Raw genomic sequence first — 14,744 nt, 5'->3', positions numbered from 1 at the left:
AATATCTGCAAAAAGTACATCAGTGTTGGGTTTTTGGACCTGAACAGCTGAACCCAGTGCTGTAAGTAGGCTCTTAAATTTGGGAAACCTTACTGTACACATTTGCTTGCTCCTAGATGATTAAGTACTGCTTCAATCCAGAGCAGGGTGAAGCCTTTTTCTCAGACATAAAAAATAAGTCTGTAAAGCTTCCAGACTTTTTGCATAATGCAAGGTGGCTACATAAATAAAAAAAAAACCACAGTGGAGGGAAAGTCAGAGTGTTCAGGGAGAACAATAATTAACCCAACATCAGGTTATTTTCTCCAGACAGGATTCAAGTCACCAGATGGAGGAAGAAACTGTCTGGCAGGCGACTAGGTTGTATTTGCTGGCGCTAGCTCACTTTGGATGTATTAAACTTTGACAAATTAGGTGATGCATGAAAGGAAAATCAGTTTATAACGTATCCTGGTCATTAGTTCAGGTACAGAGTTAGGCGTGAGACAGGGTGGGATTGTATTTATTCCTCCAGAGCACTCATGATTGATAATGACGCGTCCAGACCAGCTCTGATGAAATTATAAATTACGCAGAGGAGACACACGAGCAGCAGTGAGGACATTACAAGCACAAAGACATTTTAGGATATGTTAAAAGTCCACTAAATTGGCTGAGTATTAAACACTGTAAATAAGTGCTAGCACATGTGTTTGTATTTCATATGGGGTAAATTATTCAGCCTAGGAAAATGTGATTAAAATCTATTGGAATAAGTGTAAAAATGTAGCAATGTTTTTTTGTAATGAACTTTCCAGTTCATGATGAAACTGGTTTGTACTTGTTACTTATTAACTTGAGTACTTTCACATCACTGGTGCACTTTGTAGGTATAAAACTACACATATGTTGCTATACACAATTTATATATAAAACCAAGACCATGGGCTACGTGTATGTATCCACTTGCCTGTTCTTAACACTGCTGTGAACACTATGTACATGTTACAGTTCATAAGACAAACCTGGAACATTCCTACAGCGTAGTGCTTTTTGAGCGAAGGAACCTTACTCTTTTTAACATTTAAACAGCGAGATGACATCGGATTAAATAAGGTAAAAAAATGCCTGCATACCAGACTTGGCACAGTTTTTATGCCGGATGCTCTTCCTAATGAAGCTGAGAGCTCACCTACAAGTGAACCTTTCTTTTGTCTGTTTTTGCCATTCTCTCTTATATGTTAACTAAGCACATCCATGCAGATGTCTGACTGGCCAATAGCATGGCTTGTGTGGTTGTGCACTAGCCCACTTTATCACTCTGCCACCCGAGCACCTAGAAATAAATTTGAAATTAAATTAGTTAATTTGATTACATGGAAAATGTGACTCTCTCTCTCTCTCTCTCTCTCTATATATATATATATATATATATATATATTTTTTTTTTTTTTTGCATTTTCCTCAAAATTTTCCCCCAGTCTAGTCATATTCAATTACTTAATTACTTAAGCCCCTCTGACGTGTGCAGTAGCCGACTGCATCTTTTCACCTGTATGAGTAGAGTTCATATGTAGATCAGCTTTGTGTACGGAGAGACATACCCTGATCCCCATTATCCCTCGTCTTTGTGCGGGCACCATTAATCAGCGATCAGAGGTCGTAATTGCATCAGTTATAAGGAATCCCCTTTGACACCCCCCTTGAACAGCAGCCAATCATTGTTTGTGTAGGCGCCCAGAGATTCGAATCGACGAGTTCGAGATGTCAGCTCTGGTGTGCTTTACCGCTGTGCCACCTGAGAGCCTAAAGGTGGTGTTTTTTTAATAGAAAATATGATTTTTTTTTTTTAGAACAAGGTAAACAACAGCATCAAATTATGTAACCACATCAATTAAATAGTAACTCCTGCAGATCTTTGGCCATATTCCCCTCTGGGTCAGTGGTGGTGTGTTAGCGTACAGACTGCGTGCTGTCTGATTTGTTCAGGGATTGAATAATTCTGAGACTGCAGTAGTGTCATTTCTACTGAATTTGGAAAAACCACTTGTTCTATTATTGTTACTATTTATACAATTCTGGCAAAGAAATGGTGGTCCCTTTCTATTAATTATATGTGTGTATGTGTGTCTGTGTGTAAATGAATGAGCTATATGCTAAATTCAAAAAAGTATGTTGTTGTAGGTGCATAATAAAATAGTCAGTGTTGGTGTACCCAATTAACGAACTGGTTGTATACTTTATTTATAATTCTTTATTTCTAATTGTGTTTTTTATTTATAATTCTCTCTATTTCTGCCACTTTTCAGGAATCAGGGACTCCTTCTGCTAACTTGACCAGAAAAAGCTCTAGCAGGCTTGTTTTGACCCAGCTCCCCAGTGTCTGTCCCTCAGAGAGGTTGCCTCTTTCTCAGTTGCTGCCTTTTCCGTGCGCACTGAGTCAGCCTGTAGGTCTGAACTACTTCAGACAGACAGACACAGTGAGAGGACATGGAAATAATCAAAACCCCAGCACAACTTTATCATTATCTCAATGCCACGGCCCTGAGACACAGCAGTGCCGTCTATCCCTCCCGTCATTAACCTCATCCTCCCCTCTTTCAGCAGTCCTGCCCTCACATAGCAACACTCATCCTGCACCACCAGTGCCCAAACTGGTTCCCATTTTCAAAAACAAGTTGCTCACCCGGGATGTTAATGTCACTCAGATTCTAGCTGAGAAAAAACTGCAGAAGCAAGCAGAGGCACAGAGACCTCACTTCCTTATCTCATCTCCTTCATCCTCATCTGGCCCATCCACCTTTCCTTCTATAGTCAGCCGACCATCTGCTCCAAGAGTGTCACTGCCTTACTTTAAGAACCGTAAAGGAAAGCCAAGTGTCTGCACTACACCAGTACAGCCACTATCACAAATCCAACCTGCAGCCATGACTAGGATCCCCAACAAGAGAGGGGTAAGAAAGTCATTACCTTAATGCACCACACACACTCAAATTATTCAACTGGTTTTATTTTTGTGGTGGTGCCTGTTATGGGCAGCACGGTGGCTCGGTGGGTAGCACTGTCGCTTCACAGCAAGAAGGTCCTGGGTTTGATCCCGAGGCGGGGCGGTCCGGGTCCTTTCTGTGTGGAGTTTGCATGTTCTCCTCGTGTCTGCGTGGGTTTCCTCCAGGAGCTCTGGTTTCCTCCCACAGTTCAAAAACATGCAGTCAGGTTAATTGGAGACATTGAATTTCTCTATAGGTGAATGGGTGTGTATATATGTGTGTGTGTCTGCCCTGCGATGGACTGGTGCCCCGTCCAGGGTGTTGCTGTGTGCCTTGCGTGGTTAAGAAAGTGAGTGAGTCAGTGGTGCCTGTTATCAGCATGATTGAGTTACACATAAATATTGAATAAGTTTGCATGCATGTTTCTGTGTTCAAGAAAGAATCATTTCGGGCTAAATTTGGAGAATGAAATGGGGTTTTGGATTGGCTGCAGATCCTCCAGACAGACAGTTCTGAAAGTGAAAGTCGCTGCATGCATCTACTCTATATAAGTCTTGGCACTTGCAGTGGCTATAGATAAATATTAGCACAAACAAAACTTAAATTACGTAGTTTTTTCATGTTATTTGTGCACTATTATACCCATGAGATTTTAGTCATTCGGAGTCTGTGATTGGTAAGTCTGTTTACCGAAATAAAATTTGTAATGCCACAACTGTACAGTTTACAGTTACAGTTCTTCTATTGTCATTTATTTAATAAAAGATTTTAACTAAAGAAAAGGGGAAAACTGGACCAATTACATTATAAAAAACGGCAAGAAAATTACTTTATTTCCAAGAATGCCTTTTTACTAAGAAATCATGAACCTCGTAGGTTATAGCACTATGTTAATTTTTCAACTTTGCGTCATAGATCGTTCTCTCTCTACATAATCTAAACGTGATGTACAGTGGGGTCAAAAAGTATTTAGTCAGCCACTGATTGTGGAAGTTCTCCTACTTAGAAAGATGAGAGAGGTCTGTAATTTTCATCATAGGCACACTTCAACTATGAGAGACAAAATGAGGGGAAAAAAATCCAGGAAATCACATTGTAGGATTTTTAAAGAATTTATTTGTAAATTATGGTGGAAAATAAGTATTTGGTCAATAACAAACAAGCAAGATTTCTGGCTCTCACAGACCTGTAACTTCTTCTTTAAGAAGCTCTTCTGTCCTCCACTCGTTACCTGTATTAATGGCACCTGTTTGACCTCGTTATCTGTATAAAAGACACCTGTCCACAGCCTCAAACAGTCAGACTCCAAACTCAACCATGGCCAAGACCAAAGAGCTGTCGAAGGACACCAGGAAGAAAATTGTAGACCTGCACCAGGCTGGGAAGAGTGAATCTACAATAGGCAAGCAGGTTGGTGTGAATAAATCAACTGTGGGAGCAATTGTAAGAAAATGGAAGACATACAAGACCATTGATAATCTCCCTTGGGGTCAAGATCTCATCCCGTGGGGTCAAAATGATCATGAGAACGGTGAGCAAAAATCCCAGAACTACACGGAGGGACCTGATGAATGACCTGCAGAGAGCTGGGACCAAAGTAACAAAGGCTACTATCAGTATACACACTATGCCGAGAGGGACTCAAATCCTGCAGTGCCAGGTGTGTCCCCCTGCTTAAGCCAGTACATGTCCAGGCCCGTCTGAAGTTTGCCAGAGAGCATATGGATGATCCAGAAGAGGATTGGGAGAATATCATGTGGTCAGATGAAACCAAAATGGAACTTTTTGGTAAAAACTCAACTCATCGTGTTTGGAGGAAGAAGAAAAACCCAAGAACACCATACCTGCTGTGAAGCATGGGGGTGGAAACATCATGCTTTGGGGCTGTTTTTCTGCAAAGGGGACAGGACGACTGATCCGTGTTAAGGGAAGAATGAACGGGGCCAAGTATCGTGAGATTTTAAGCCAAAACCTCCTTCCATCAGTGAGAGCATTGAAGATGAAACGTGGCTGGGTCTTCCAGCATGACAATGATCCCAAACACACCGCTCGGACAACGAAGGAGTGGCTCCGTAAAAAGCATTTGAAGGTCCTGGGGTGGCCTAGCCAGTCTCCAGACCTCAACCCCATAGAAAATTTGTGGAGTCCGTGTTGCCCAGCGACAGCCCCAAAACATCACTGCTCTAGAGGAGATCTGCATGGAGGAATGGGCCAAAATACCAGCTACAGTGTGTGCAAACCTGGTGAAGACTTACAGGAAACGTTTGACCTCTGTCATTGCCAACAAAGGTTATGTTACAAAGTATTGAGTTGAACTTTTTGTTATTGACCAAATACTTATTTTCCACCATAATTTACAAATAAATTCTTTAAAAATCCTACAATGTGATTTCCTGGATTTTTTTTTCTCATTTTGTCTCTCATAGTTGAAGTGTACCTATGATGTAAATTACAGACCTCTCTCATCTTTCTAAGTAAGAGAACTTGCACAATCAGTGGCTGACTAAATATTTTTGGCCCCACTGTAATTGGTTTAGTTTTCTCTTGCCTTTTTTAATAAATAGCATTCCCAGCTCAGTCATTAAACAGACTTTGTGATATAAAAAATGTAAAAAAAATAGCCAAATGTGACTCTTTACCTGAAACTGCAAAATTATATATTTCTTAAAAAAAAAAAAAAAAAAAAAAGGCGCCATGTGTTTTTTTACTTTTTTAACAGAGTACTAGGTCATATTTATGGGGAAATACCAAGCTTCTAATTAACCATTTTTGCTGCTGAGCATGGCTAGTTTTTGGCTTGTGGCTTAGTTTATCTGCTGAAGAAGCTCCTGCAAAGAAGCACTGGTGCATAATTTGTATGTGATTTTTAGAAAAAGGACAACACTTGATTTCAGACTTTTTAAAGCACACACATGCTTTTGACTGTTGAAAACATATCTAAACTGCATCTACACTAGAAATAAATGTTTTAATTATGTGCATTCTAGCTTGTCACATGCATGTGGTTTTGAATTTGCTGCAGAGGTGACCTCAGAACTCCAGATAATGCAGCATAGACAGCTATCTAAATAAATCAGCAGACACAACGTGACTGCTGTCCAAAAGCTCTTTTTGATTTGATGTCCAAATCGTTTTTGATGTCTGCCAGTAAATTCATAATAATGTGACTTGGCAGGCCATCCTGTTCGAAAATGGTTTCATCCTGCTTTAGAAGCTTTTGTTGAACATCCAGTCTCTGTAGCAATCAGTGTTTTTAATTTCACTTAGAAATTGGTAGCAGCTTTACATAATTAATTAGAGCATTTATTACAATAATCTTTTGCCAATGAATGTAAATTGTGGAAAAGGGGTAATAGATCCCTGTAAAAAAGCTGGTTTGTAGATTTCAGAATAGCTTTTGTTGGCCGTAATTAACCTTGACCACTATCATTATCAAATAATGTGTTTCTCTTTCTATTTTAAATGTGATTATAATGAAGAATGGGGCGCTCAGGTGGCACAGTGATAATTATGCTAGCCCATTTTCGCTGGGAATCAGGGTTCAAATCCCCAGAGGTTCTATCAAAATTCCAGGGGGTCAGAAGTTTACATAAACCAAGCTGACATCATTTGAGTTCATTGGCGGTGTATCTTTGGCAGTATTTTAAGGCTTGCCTTTAAGGCCTATTTGCCTCTTTACTTAACATCACAAGAAGATCAAAAGAAATCAGCCAAAAAACTACGAAACTGTATAAAAACTATAAAATAAATACATACATTTAGAACTGATAGCTTATTTTATCTATCTATCTATCTATCTATCTATCTATCTATCTATCTATCTATCTATCCATCCATCCATCCATCCATCCATCCATCCATCCATCCATCTACAAACAACAGTTAAAACTGTGTAATTTGTTGTTTAAACTTGTCTATTGCTTTCCAGCACAATTCTGTCTCTAAATCCACCCTGTGATCATTGGTCTTAATTTCTTACTGCTTATTTTGTCATTTTCAATGCTACAGGCAGTTAAACCCTTTATCAAATGATTTGGTATACAGGTTTTTGGAGACAGCTATCTTGTTTACCTGAGCTACAATTCTGCTTCTAATGCTATTTTTGTCATCTTTAATCTGATGTGGTTTTAGGGTGAGATGTTTCAGGTACATCCAAAGAAGCCCAAAGTCAATATACAGGATGTGGATGTGGTGAAACTCGCAAGAAGTAATCAGGTAATTTAGCACACCACTTTTCCGTCTAACAGGTAAAAAGCAGTGTTGGTACAAGAGCCTGGTCTAGATCAAAATGTAGCCAGTGATGCTAGTTTAAAAGAAATTCTTTACTGTACCTAACTATCTTACTTACACAATATGGCAAAAAGTATGTAGTCACCGACTGTGAACTTGTTCGACATCTCATCCTTGAACAATACGCATTGCCATGGAATTGCTTCCCCCTTTCAGCAACAACAACTTCCACTTCTCATTAAGGTCAGGCACTGGTTTTGGTTAGAAGGATGAGTTTATTTCTTACCTTATAAACTTAGCAAACTCCAAGGTCGCTCGTTTACACTAGCAATCGGTTAGACAAAATGTCCAAGATGTCAAAGTCTAAAACAGCTAAAAACACAACTCAGGTAACTGAGTTTTGAAAACTCCCAACCAATTCTGTGGATACAGAGGGAGGTGTGTGAACAACATTTGTGTGCACATAGTAAGCCATCAGGACAACATTTTGAAATGGAGTGTCAATGTACTTTTGGTCATGTGATGTAGCATATCATTCTTAAACACAGTTATGTAGTTATTTACTCTTATCTGCATAGAGGAGTGGAAAGTTCAATCTGCATTTCTACTGGCTTGTCTGTCATAAAAGAATTTGTAATTATTTCCCTCCTAGCATTTGCATGACTTCATTCCCTCATTTGTAAGCAAAGATGCTTGTGTGTTGTGGGAACTGATTTGATTTAGTGTCCATTAGTCGCTGGGATGTGCTGCTCGTAAACCAAATGAATTGCGTGGCAATGTTTCTAAATGAAAATCCATTACCACTTTGGCATGCGTTCATGGCCTGGATTAGATGCCATTAAGAGGAATGACTGGCCAATGGTTCATTTAATTTTGGGGGCTCACAGTAGTGCTCAGACTGAAAGTGTACAGCATTAAAAAAAAACAACTTCTCACTAGTTGCTTGTATTCCCCACTTGTCACCTTACATGTCCCTGATGATTTCTTAATAATCATATCACATAATAAATATAATAGTTACAGTCTCTATATGATGTGATTACTTTGTATGTTTTGCTGTCAGAAAGATTTGCCCTCTTTAAATCTTTTTTTTTAAGATTTCTGCATTTCAGTACAAAATAATTTTACAATGTCTTTTCAAAATTATTATATAAATATATATATTTTTTAGATTAAATAAGCCTTAAGATGTGTTTTTTTTTAAGGCATATTAAATGAAAAGTACAAACTTAAAACAATAACATTACTTTTGTTTAACAATGTTTACACAACAGTTATGTATTACGGTTGGTCACACATTTTTTTAGAGTAAATTTAAAGGGTGATTTAACCAAAATAGAACAATACTGTGGCTAACAGCAACAAATATGGGGAAAGAAAAATAATAGGGTTGGCTAAAATAGGGGAAACAAAATAACAATTGAAGGACGCAAAAAATGTTAGAATGGAGAATGTGGGTAGAAAAAGGGATAACATGGAAATAAAAAGTAGTTGTCACAATATGGCAATACTTCGAGCGCCTGCAGCAACAGAGTCCTCCAATAAAGAAAAGAAAGAAAACCCAGACCAAGTCGGGGGTGTCAATATACAAGCAGCATCCCACATCACCAAACTGGTGCAGCATGCACTTAGCATGGGTCCAAACATAGGTCCCACTCAAGGTTAGTTTCCAAGAAACTTGAAAGAAAAAGCAAAAAACCAGGATGACTTTTCGTTTGGCAACCTGCTTTCTTTTGAAACTGCAATGCCGAGCTCGATTTAGACATTGTTCTGCTCTATCCCTTTCCTATCCACTCTCTCTCTTGCAGGCTATAGCTGTTATTTTGTGTCTTTCATTTGTTTTTTGTTTCTGTTATTTTGGTCACTGCTTTAATTTTCCCATTTCTTCTTTTGCTTGCTGCTTTTTAGCTATAGTATTGTTCTACCTTGCTTAAGCATCCTGCTGGGCTTCTGTCTGACCTTTAGCCATTACAACCTAGGTCCAATCAAGTAATTTAATTGAACAACAGGCATGAGGAGGAGTGCTGCTAAACAGCACTGGTACTTATTACTGTAGAAGCATTAAGGCCAGAACAACAAGACTGACCAACAGTTTCTACCCACAGGCAGTCAGGCTTGTGAACAAACATGGACTATCACACACACAACCTACCTCATGAATATTAAACCTCATAATACAATGCACAACTGTATATCCAATGACTGCTGCTATGCATATTTGCACCTTAAAACAACTTAAACAACTTAAAAATTACTTAAAATAACTTAAAATGCTGCTATATTCTTAAACACTGCACAATTTTTCTGCACCTTAAACAACTGCTGCTGTGCCTTTTTTTTACTACCTTAGTTTACTTTTATTTCTATTTTTACTCATTGTATATGAAAGTTTTTATAGTTTAAGTTTATATTTAAAAAAAAGTTTTTATACTAAGTTTTTTATTGTGTTAGTTTAATTTTTTGTTTTTATGTATAATACTTATTGACGTTTGGAGGACGAACAAAGTAAGAATTTCATTGTACAGTGTAACTGCTGGTTCTTCTGTGCACATGACAATAAAACTCTTGAATCTTGAATATATCACTCTGCTTTATGAATGTAATAACCATTAAATAGATACAGAAATGATCATTACTGCTTAGATGGCACTGCAATAATGAACACATTTCCACAAATAACTTTTGATTTTAAATGTGAGCAATCATCAGGAGACCACAAACATCAGCATGTTTTCAGTAGGTTTTAGGTATTAGATTGTACTCTCTGTTGTGGAATTTAGTCCTCAAATTAATAACCATTTAAGGACTAAAGACATGGTGTTCTCTAAATTTCTTTATGATATGATGCCCTGCAACAAATAAAAAACCTATAAAATGTTTATGTTTTACCACTGCTTTATCCTGGTCAGGGTTGCAGTGGGTCTGACTTTCTCGAAATCAAAGGGCACAATGCAGTAACACACCCTTGACAGGACACCAATCCATTGCAGGGCCTCGGCCGTCCCTCCCTCTCAGACATAGCCAATCATGTCTGTATGTAGACTTCCGACCAGCCAATAATAACGCTCAGGATTTAAACCCTGGATCGCAGCATTAGTGTTCTAGCATTATTTTTCCACTGCGCCACCCAAACACATAGTGTAAAAAATAGCAAGTTAAATTGTGCTTTCCTGATATGTATTTTTTATTTTAATCCAATAAAAAATATTTATTTAGTTATTTTCAGCTTTCCTGAGGATCCAGTCTTATCCACAAAGGGGCTGGTGTAACTACAGGTTTTCATACCAAGTAGGCTAGAACTGAACCTAATAAAACAGCTGCCAGCCACTTTGGCATTTTTGTGGATGAGATTGGACACCCATGAAATAGGTGGGGGCTAGTGTGTACTTTCTTCAAAGCACATGAGGCCAAACACCAGCTTTTTTGTAAATGCACTGTCCTCAATGTTATTTGGTAAAACAACAGTCTTAAAAGAATGTGTAACTGTGTGTAAAAATAAAGATATATAATCTTGGCTTTGCTTCCGAGATTGAGCCGTCCAGGTTCTTTCTATGTGGAGTTTGCATGTTCTCCCAGTGTCTGTGTGGGTTTCCCCGGGAGCACCGGTTTCCTCCCACAGTCCAAAAACGTGCAGGTGAGGTGAATTGGAGATACAAAATTGTCCATGACTGTGTTTGATATTAAACTTGAGCTGATGAATCTTGTGTAACCAGTAGTTACCTGTCCTGTCATGAATGTAACCAATGTGTGTAAAACATGACGTTAAAATACTAACAAAATGCCCCGTTTTGTTCACATAATGGAAAACAAATCAAAGCTACAGTACTGAGTATATTTATAGCTTAGGATCTCTGAGTATGTTGTTTTCTTTTTTTTGTGATACAATATCTTTAAATATTACAAACACACCATTTAAAAAAGTAGAGGTCAATGTTCTGCATACTGAAGGTACATTCTTTTGCTCCCAGCTGGAAAAGGTCAACGCAGCTACTTTGCAGGCCTGGCTAAAAGGTCGAGGGGTCACGGTGTGCTCAAAAGACAAGAAGGAGAACCTGATGTCAAAGGTCATGCAGTGTCTGAGTGAACCATGAAGCTAAGTCGCTATCCAGACCTCTCTTGCTGGTTTAGGATTTCTCTATTAGGTAAATACCACAGCAGGATCTTTGTCTACTGAGTTTTTTCTCATATCATTCACTAAGAGATTAACAGGAGTCTAAAAATTGAGCCATGTTCCTTTGATCTAACACTTAATCTTTTATCGGGCATTAAGCAGGGCGTTATGTTTTGCTCTATGCAGATAGGACTTAACTGGACAGCAGAGGTTTGTCAGCTCTGTTCTGTTATGTGTTTATAGTTTTACTGAGGTTTGAGTGCATTTAAGAACCTGTTAAAGAAAAAGTTTGGCCAAAAAGGAAATACATGCATTTCACTCTCTCATGTGACGTCAATAAGAAGAGATATTTTTCACTTCTTTAGTTTGGCACTGTAGCTATGAGGCTTATGTATCTGATTTAGCATTCAGCAGATGTCTTTAAAGCAATTTATTTAATGAAGGGTTAAGGGCCTTTCTCAGGATCCCAGCAGTGGTGCTTGAACCATCAGTGTTCTGATTACTTGTCCTGTACAGCAGGACTAGTATGTAGGACCCCATGTAGGGTCGCCTATGTTGCAAATGAGGATGGAGTAGATTTTTACAAATCTGTGCATATATATTTCTAAACAAATAAACCTAATTTATGGATTGTTTCAAATTACTAAATGAATGTTCAACAGCATTCGATTATTTTATCACTGGTGTCTATTTATTTTTATTTGGGCGCTCCTTCCATGTTTAGAAACGTTTACATTTTGGCATTTAGCAGATGCTTTCATCCAAATTGACTAGACACATTGCAAGCAATTGAGGAACAGTGCCGACCTGGCATTGGTGGGACTTGAACCAGCAACCTTCCAATGAGTAGTCCAGTACATTAACTGCTAAACTATGTGAAACACACCCAGTCTAATGGTCTCTTATGTTTGGTTGGATTTGGTTATAATGGCTGTTGTGGTAAGGTCACAATAATGTGGCCAAAAAAGTAGAAGTAAACCCTGCATTACTGCCTCCAATTTAGAAGAGTGAAAACTGTATGCACAACACATTTTGGAGCCAGAATCACACTTTCTCAGCACGGTTTTATGTCAGTCTACCTATCCGACTCAGGTAGGACATGTCTAAACTAAATATTAAAACAGGAATTGCTAGACTGTTCGGCCATCCTCTTTATACATAGCCAACCGTCCAGCAATAGCGAGCTAGCTTATTTTATCACTGTGCCACCCAAGCGCCTGTAAATCTGATGATAATACAGTTCCAATTTTGTTCATTTATTTAAACGATCTTAATATCTGCTTTATGCCGATTAGAGTTACGATGCATCTGGAGCCAACCCAGACTTGAGAGGAACACACCCTGGACAGGACATTGGGCATCACATGCTCACCAGATTACTCCCTCATGCACACGTAGGGGCAATTTAAAAAAGCAAATCCTGCTAGTAGCCTGTTTTGGGCAGGCTGTCAGAAACAAAACATACAGGGAAAACATACCATACACATAACTGGTATAAAAAGGATTATAGGGTTTTATGCAAACAGTTTATTATTTAATGCATTGCACAAATAGTATTGCATGGCCAAACTGTATTTTGGTGGTGCAGCAGTCTAATGCAGTCTAGCCAACCACCACAGAAAACTGAGTTTAAGTCTTAGCAGTACCAGCTACATTACTGCTTCATACTTCCTTCTTGCCACCACAAGAACTGACATAAAAACTGGTTGGTGAAAAAAATTTGACTAATCGCTTCAGCTGTGTTGAAAAAGTGCAGGGGAATTGCAAATGACAAAATTGGGATAAAGGGGGAAAGGTCTAAACTTCCCTTAATTGTTACCTACATTAGTCTGATAGCTCCAGTGCAAAGCTAAAAAAAATCAAATTTTGATGTATATTGGCTTGTTTTATTGGATGTACATGTAGAACAGTGGAAATTCATTGTTTAGCAAAGTATTCGTAAAGCAAGGTTAGGTTAGAAGTGTTAAAGCAATGTAACAACATAATTGTGTAGCAAAATGAGGCCATAGTTCGATAAAATATAAATGTGTATTGGTTTGTGATGTAGGCTGTGCTGTTTTCTTCTCACGTTCATCTTTAAATCTAACACTTGGAGAAAAAACATGGTCTGAAAGCCAAAAGCATTTCAGATCAGAGAATCTCAGATGAGAGCTGGTGCTGCATGCTGCTGCCTCACTGCCGTGTTTAATGTAAGTATAAAAGGCTCCCAGTTCCACTAATGATACATTCGATGACAGAGAGCTGCGAGCCAGACGATTTTTACTGAAATGGAAATTGGCCTGTGCCACCTTGATGGCTAATGACGGAAGCTTTTAGAGGGCCCAGTGTCAGCCGGCCTTTTTACTGCTTCTCACCTAACAAAGGCTAATGACAAGGAACAAATCTAATTCAGCCAGCTATGCAGCATGGAGAGTTCATTCAGAGGTTACAATGGGTTTTGTGCAGGTGTTATAATTTGTTTAAGCTTAAAAGTGATCGCCTTTTTCAACATCAAACTTCAAAATCGAAAATTTGAAACATCACTGTTCCCTTTGTTTAGGAATCTGAATAGTTTTATATTTCTGTATGGTTGTACAGTCTTGTCATAATACCTTATGAATATGATTTTTGTTTGTGAGTTTGTGTTTGGTTTTAGATTACCAGTAAATTCGAAGATTTGCACTAAGTCAGTTCAGTTGCTCTGCGTCAGGGTGTTTTAGCTTATGTGTGCATGAATGCCTTAAACCATTTTTTAATTCATGTCAGAGTCTATCTTTTATTGGATTAAATTGGTGTGTTTTTCTTCTGCTTTCATTTGATAGCTTGGTCTTCTTTAAGCTTGTGTCCCTTCTCTATTGCATTTTATAATTAAATGACAATTAAACTTATTGTCCACAGTTCACTGACAATACAATGATAAAGGCAGCTGTGGATTCAATGTCAAACTTCTTGGCTAATAAGGACATTAGTCTCACCCCAAATTATATTTGAAATGTTAGTGTCAGTATGGCTGGTTTCACCTAAAGAAAGAAATCCATCCATCCATCCAGTAAATCTGGCCAGATTGTGCATTGAATAGTTTAAGCTTTTGCTTAATTGGTGTAACACTGTTAATTAAAAAATAATTGTAAAGAAATAACAGCAACGTTATCAGCCCAGTCCATCACCCTGTCACTGCAGCACTTTCACAACATCCCCTGAGAATGAGAAATGAACATCCCCAGTAAATGAGAAATCACCTCTGTCATTTTCATAAATCAAAATATGATTTTACAACATTATGCTGTTGTATGAAGTAACAGGTTATGAAAATTACATCAGTATTAATATCACACAAGAAATTCTGTTGCAAATTTTGCTTATCTACATGTTTGTCCTTTCAAATGTCAGATTACTTTTGTGCCCATAATAAAAAAAATAGTGGTATTCACACTTGAGTCAGGCTGGCAGCACATAAA

The 14,744-nt window shown here is 38.2% G+C and overlaps 1 protein-coding gene across 6 annotated transcripts in view; it reads left to right on the top strand.

Annotated features, from left to right (window-relative positions):
- Positions 1–14,744, top strand: part of LOC134309814 (uncharacterized protein C18orf63-like) — a 91,483-nt gene that overhangs the window by 19,000 nt on the left and 57,739 nt on the right. For 2 of the 6 annotated variants that reach the window (XM_062991155.1, XM_062991157.1), the window contains 3 exons: positions 2,289–2,933; positions 7,098–7,181; positions 11,165–14,100. In XM_062991155.1, coding sequence (XP_062847225.1) covers positions 2,289–2,933; positions 7,098–7,181; positions 11,165–11,287 — 852 coding nt within the window. In that variant the 3' untranslated portion in view covers positions 11,288–14,100. Of the gene's footprint in view, positions 1–2,288; positions 2,934–7,097; positions 7,182–11,164; positions 14,101–14,744 lie in introns of those variants that run through there. The other 4 variants (XR_010011221.1, XR_010011222.1, XM_062991156.1 and 1 more) reach the window with 4 other exon arrangements.

Source organism: Trichomycterus rosablanca, chromosome 3 (assembly GCF_030014385.1).
Source record: "Trichomycterus rosablanca isolate fTriRos1 chromosome 3, fTriRos1.hap1, whole genome shotgun sequence".
NCBI lineage: Eukaryota > Metazoa > Chordata > Actinopteri > Siluriformes > Trichomycteridae > Trichomycterus > Trichomycterus rosablanca.
The sequence above is the reverse complement of the archived record's forward strand: the minus strand, read 5'-3'. Positions and strand labels throughout refer to the sequence as shown.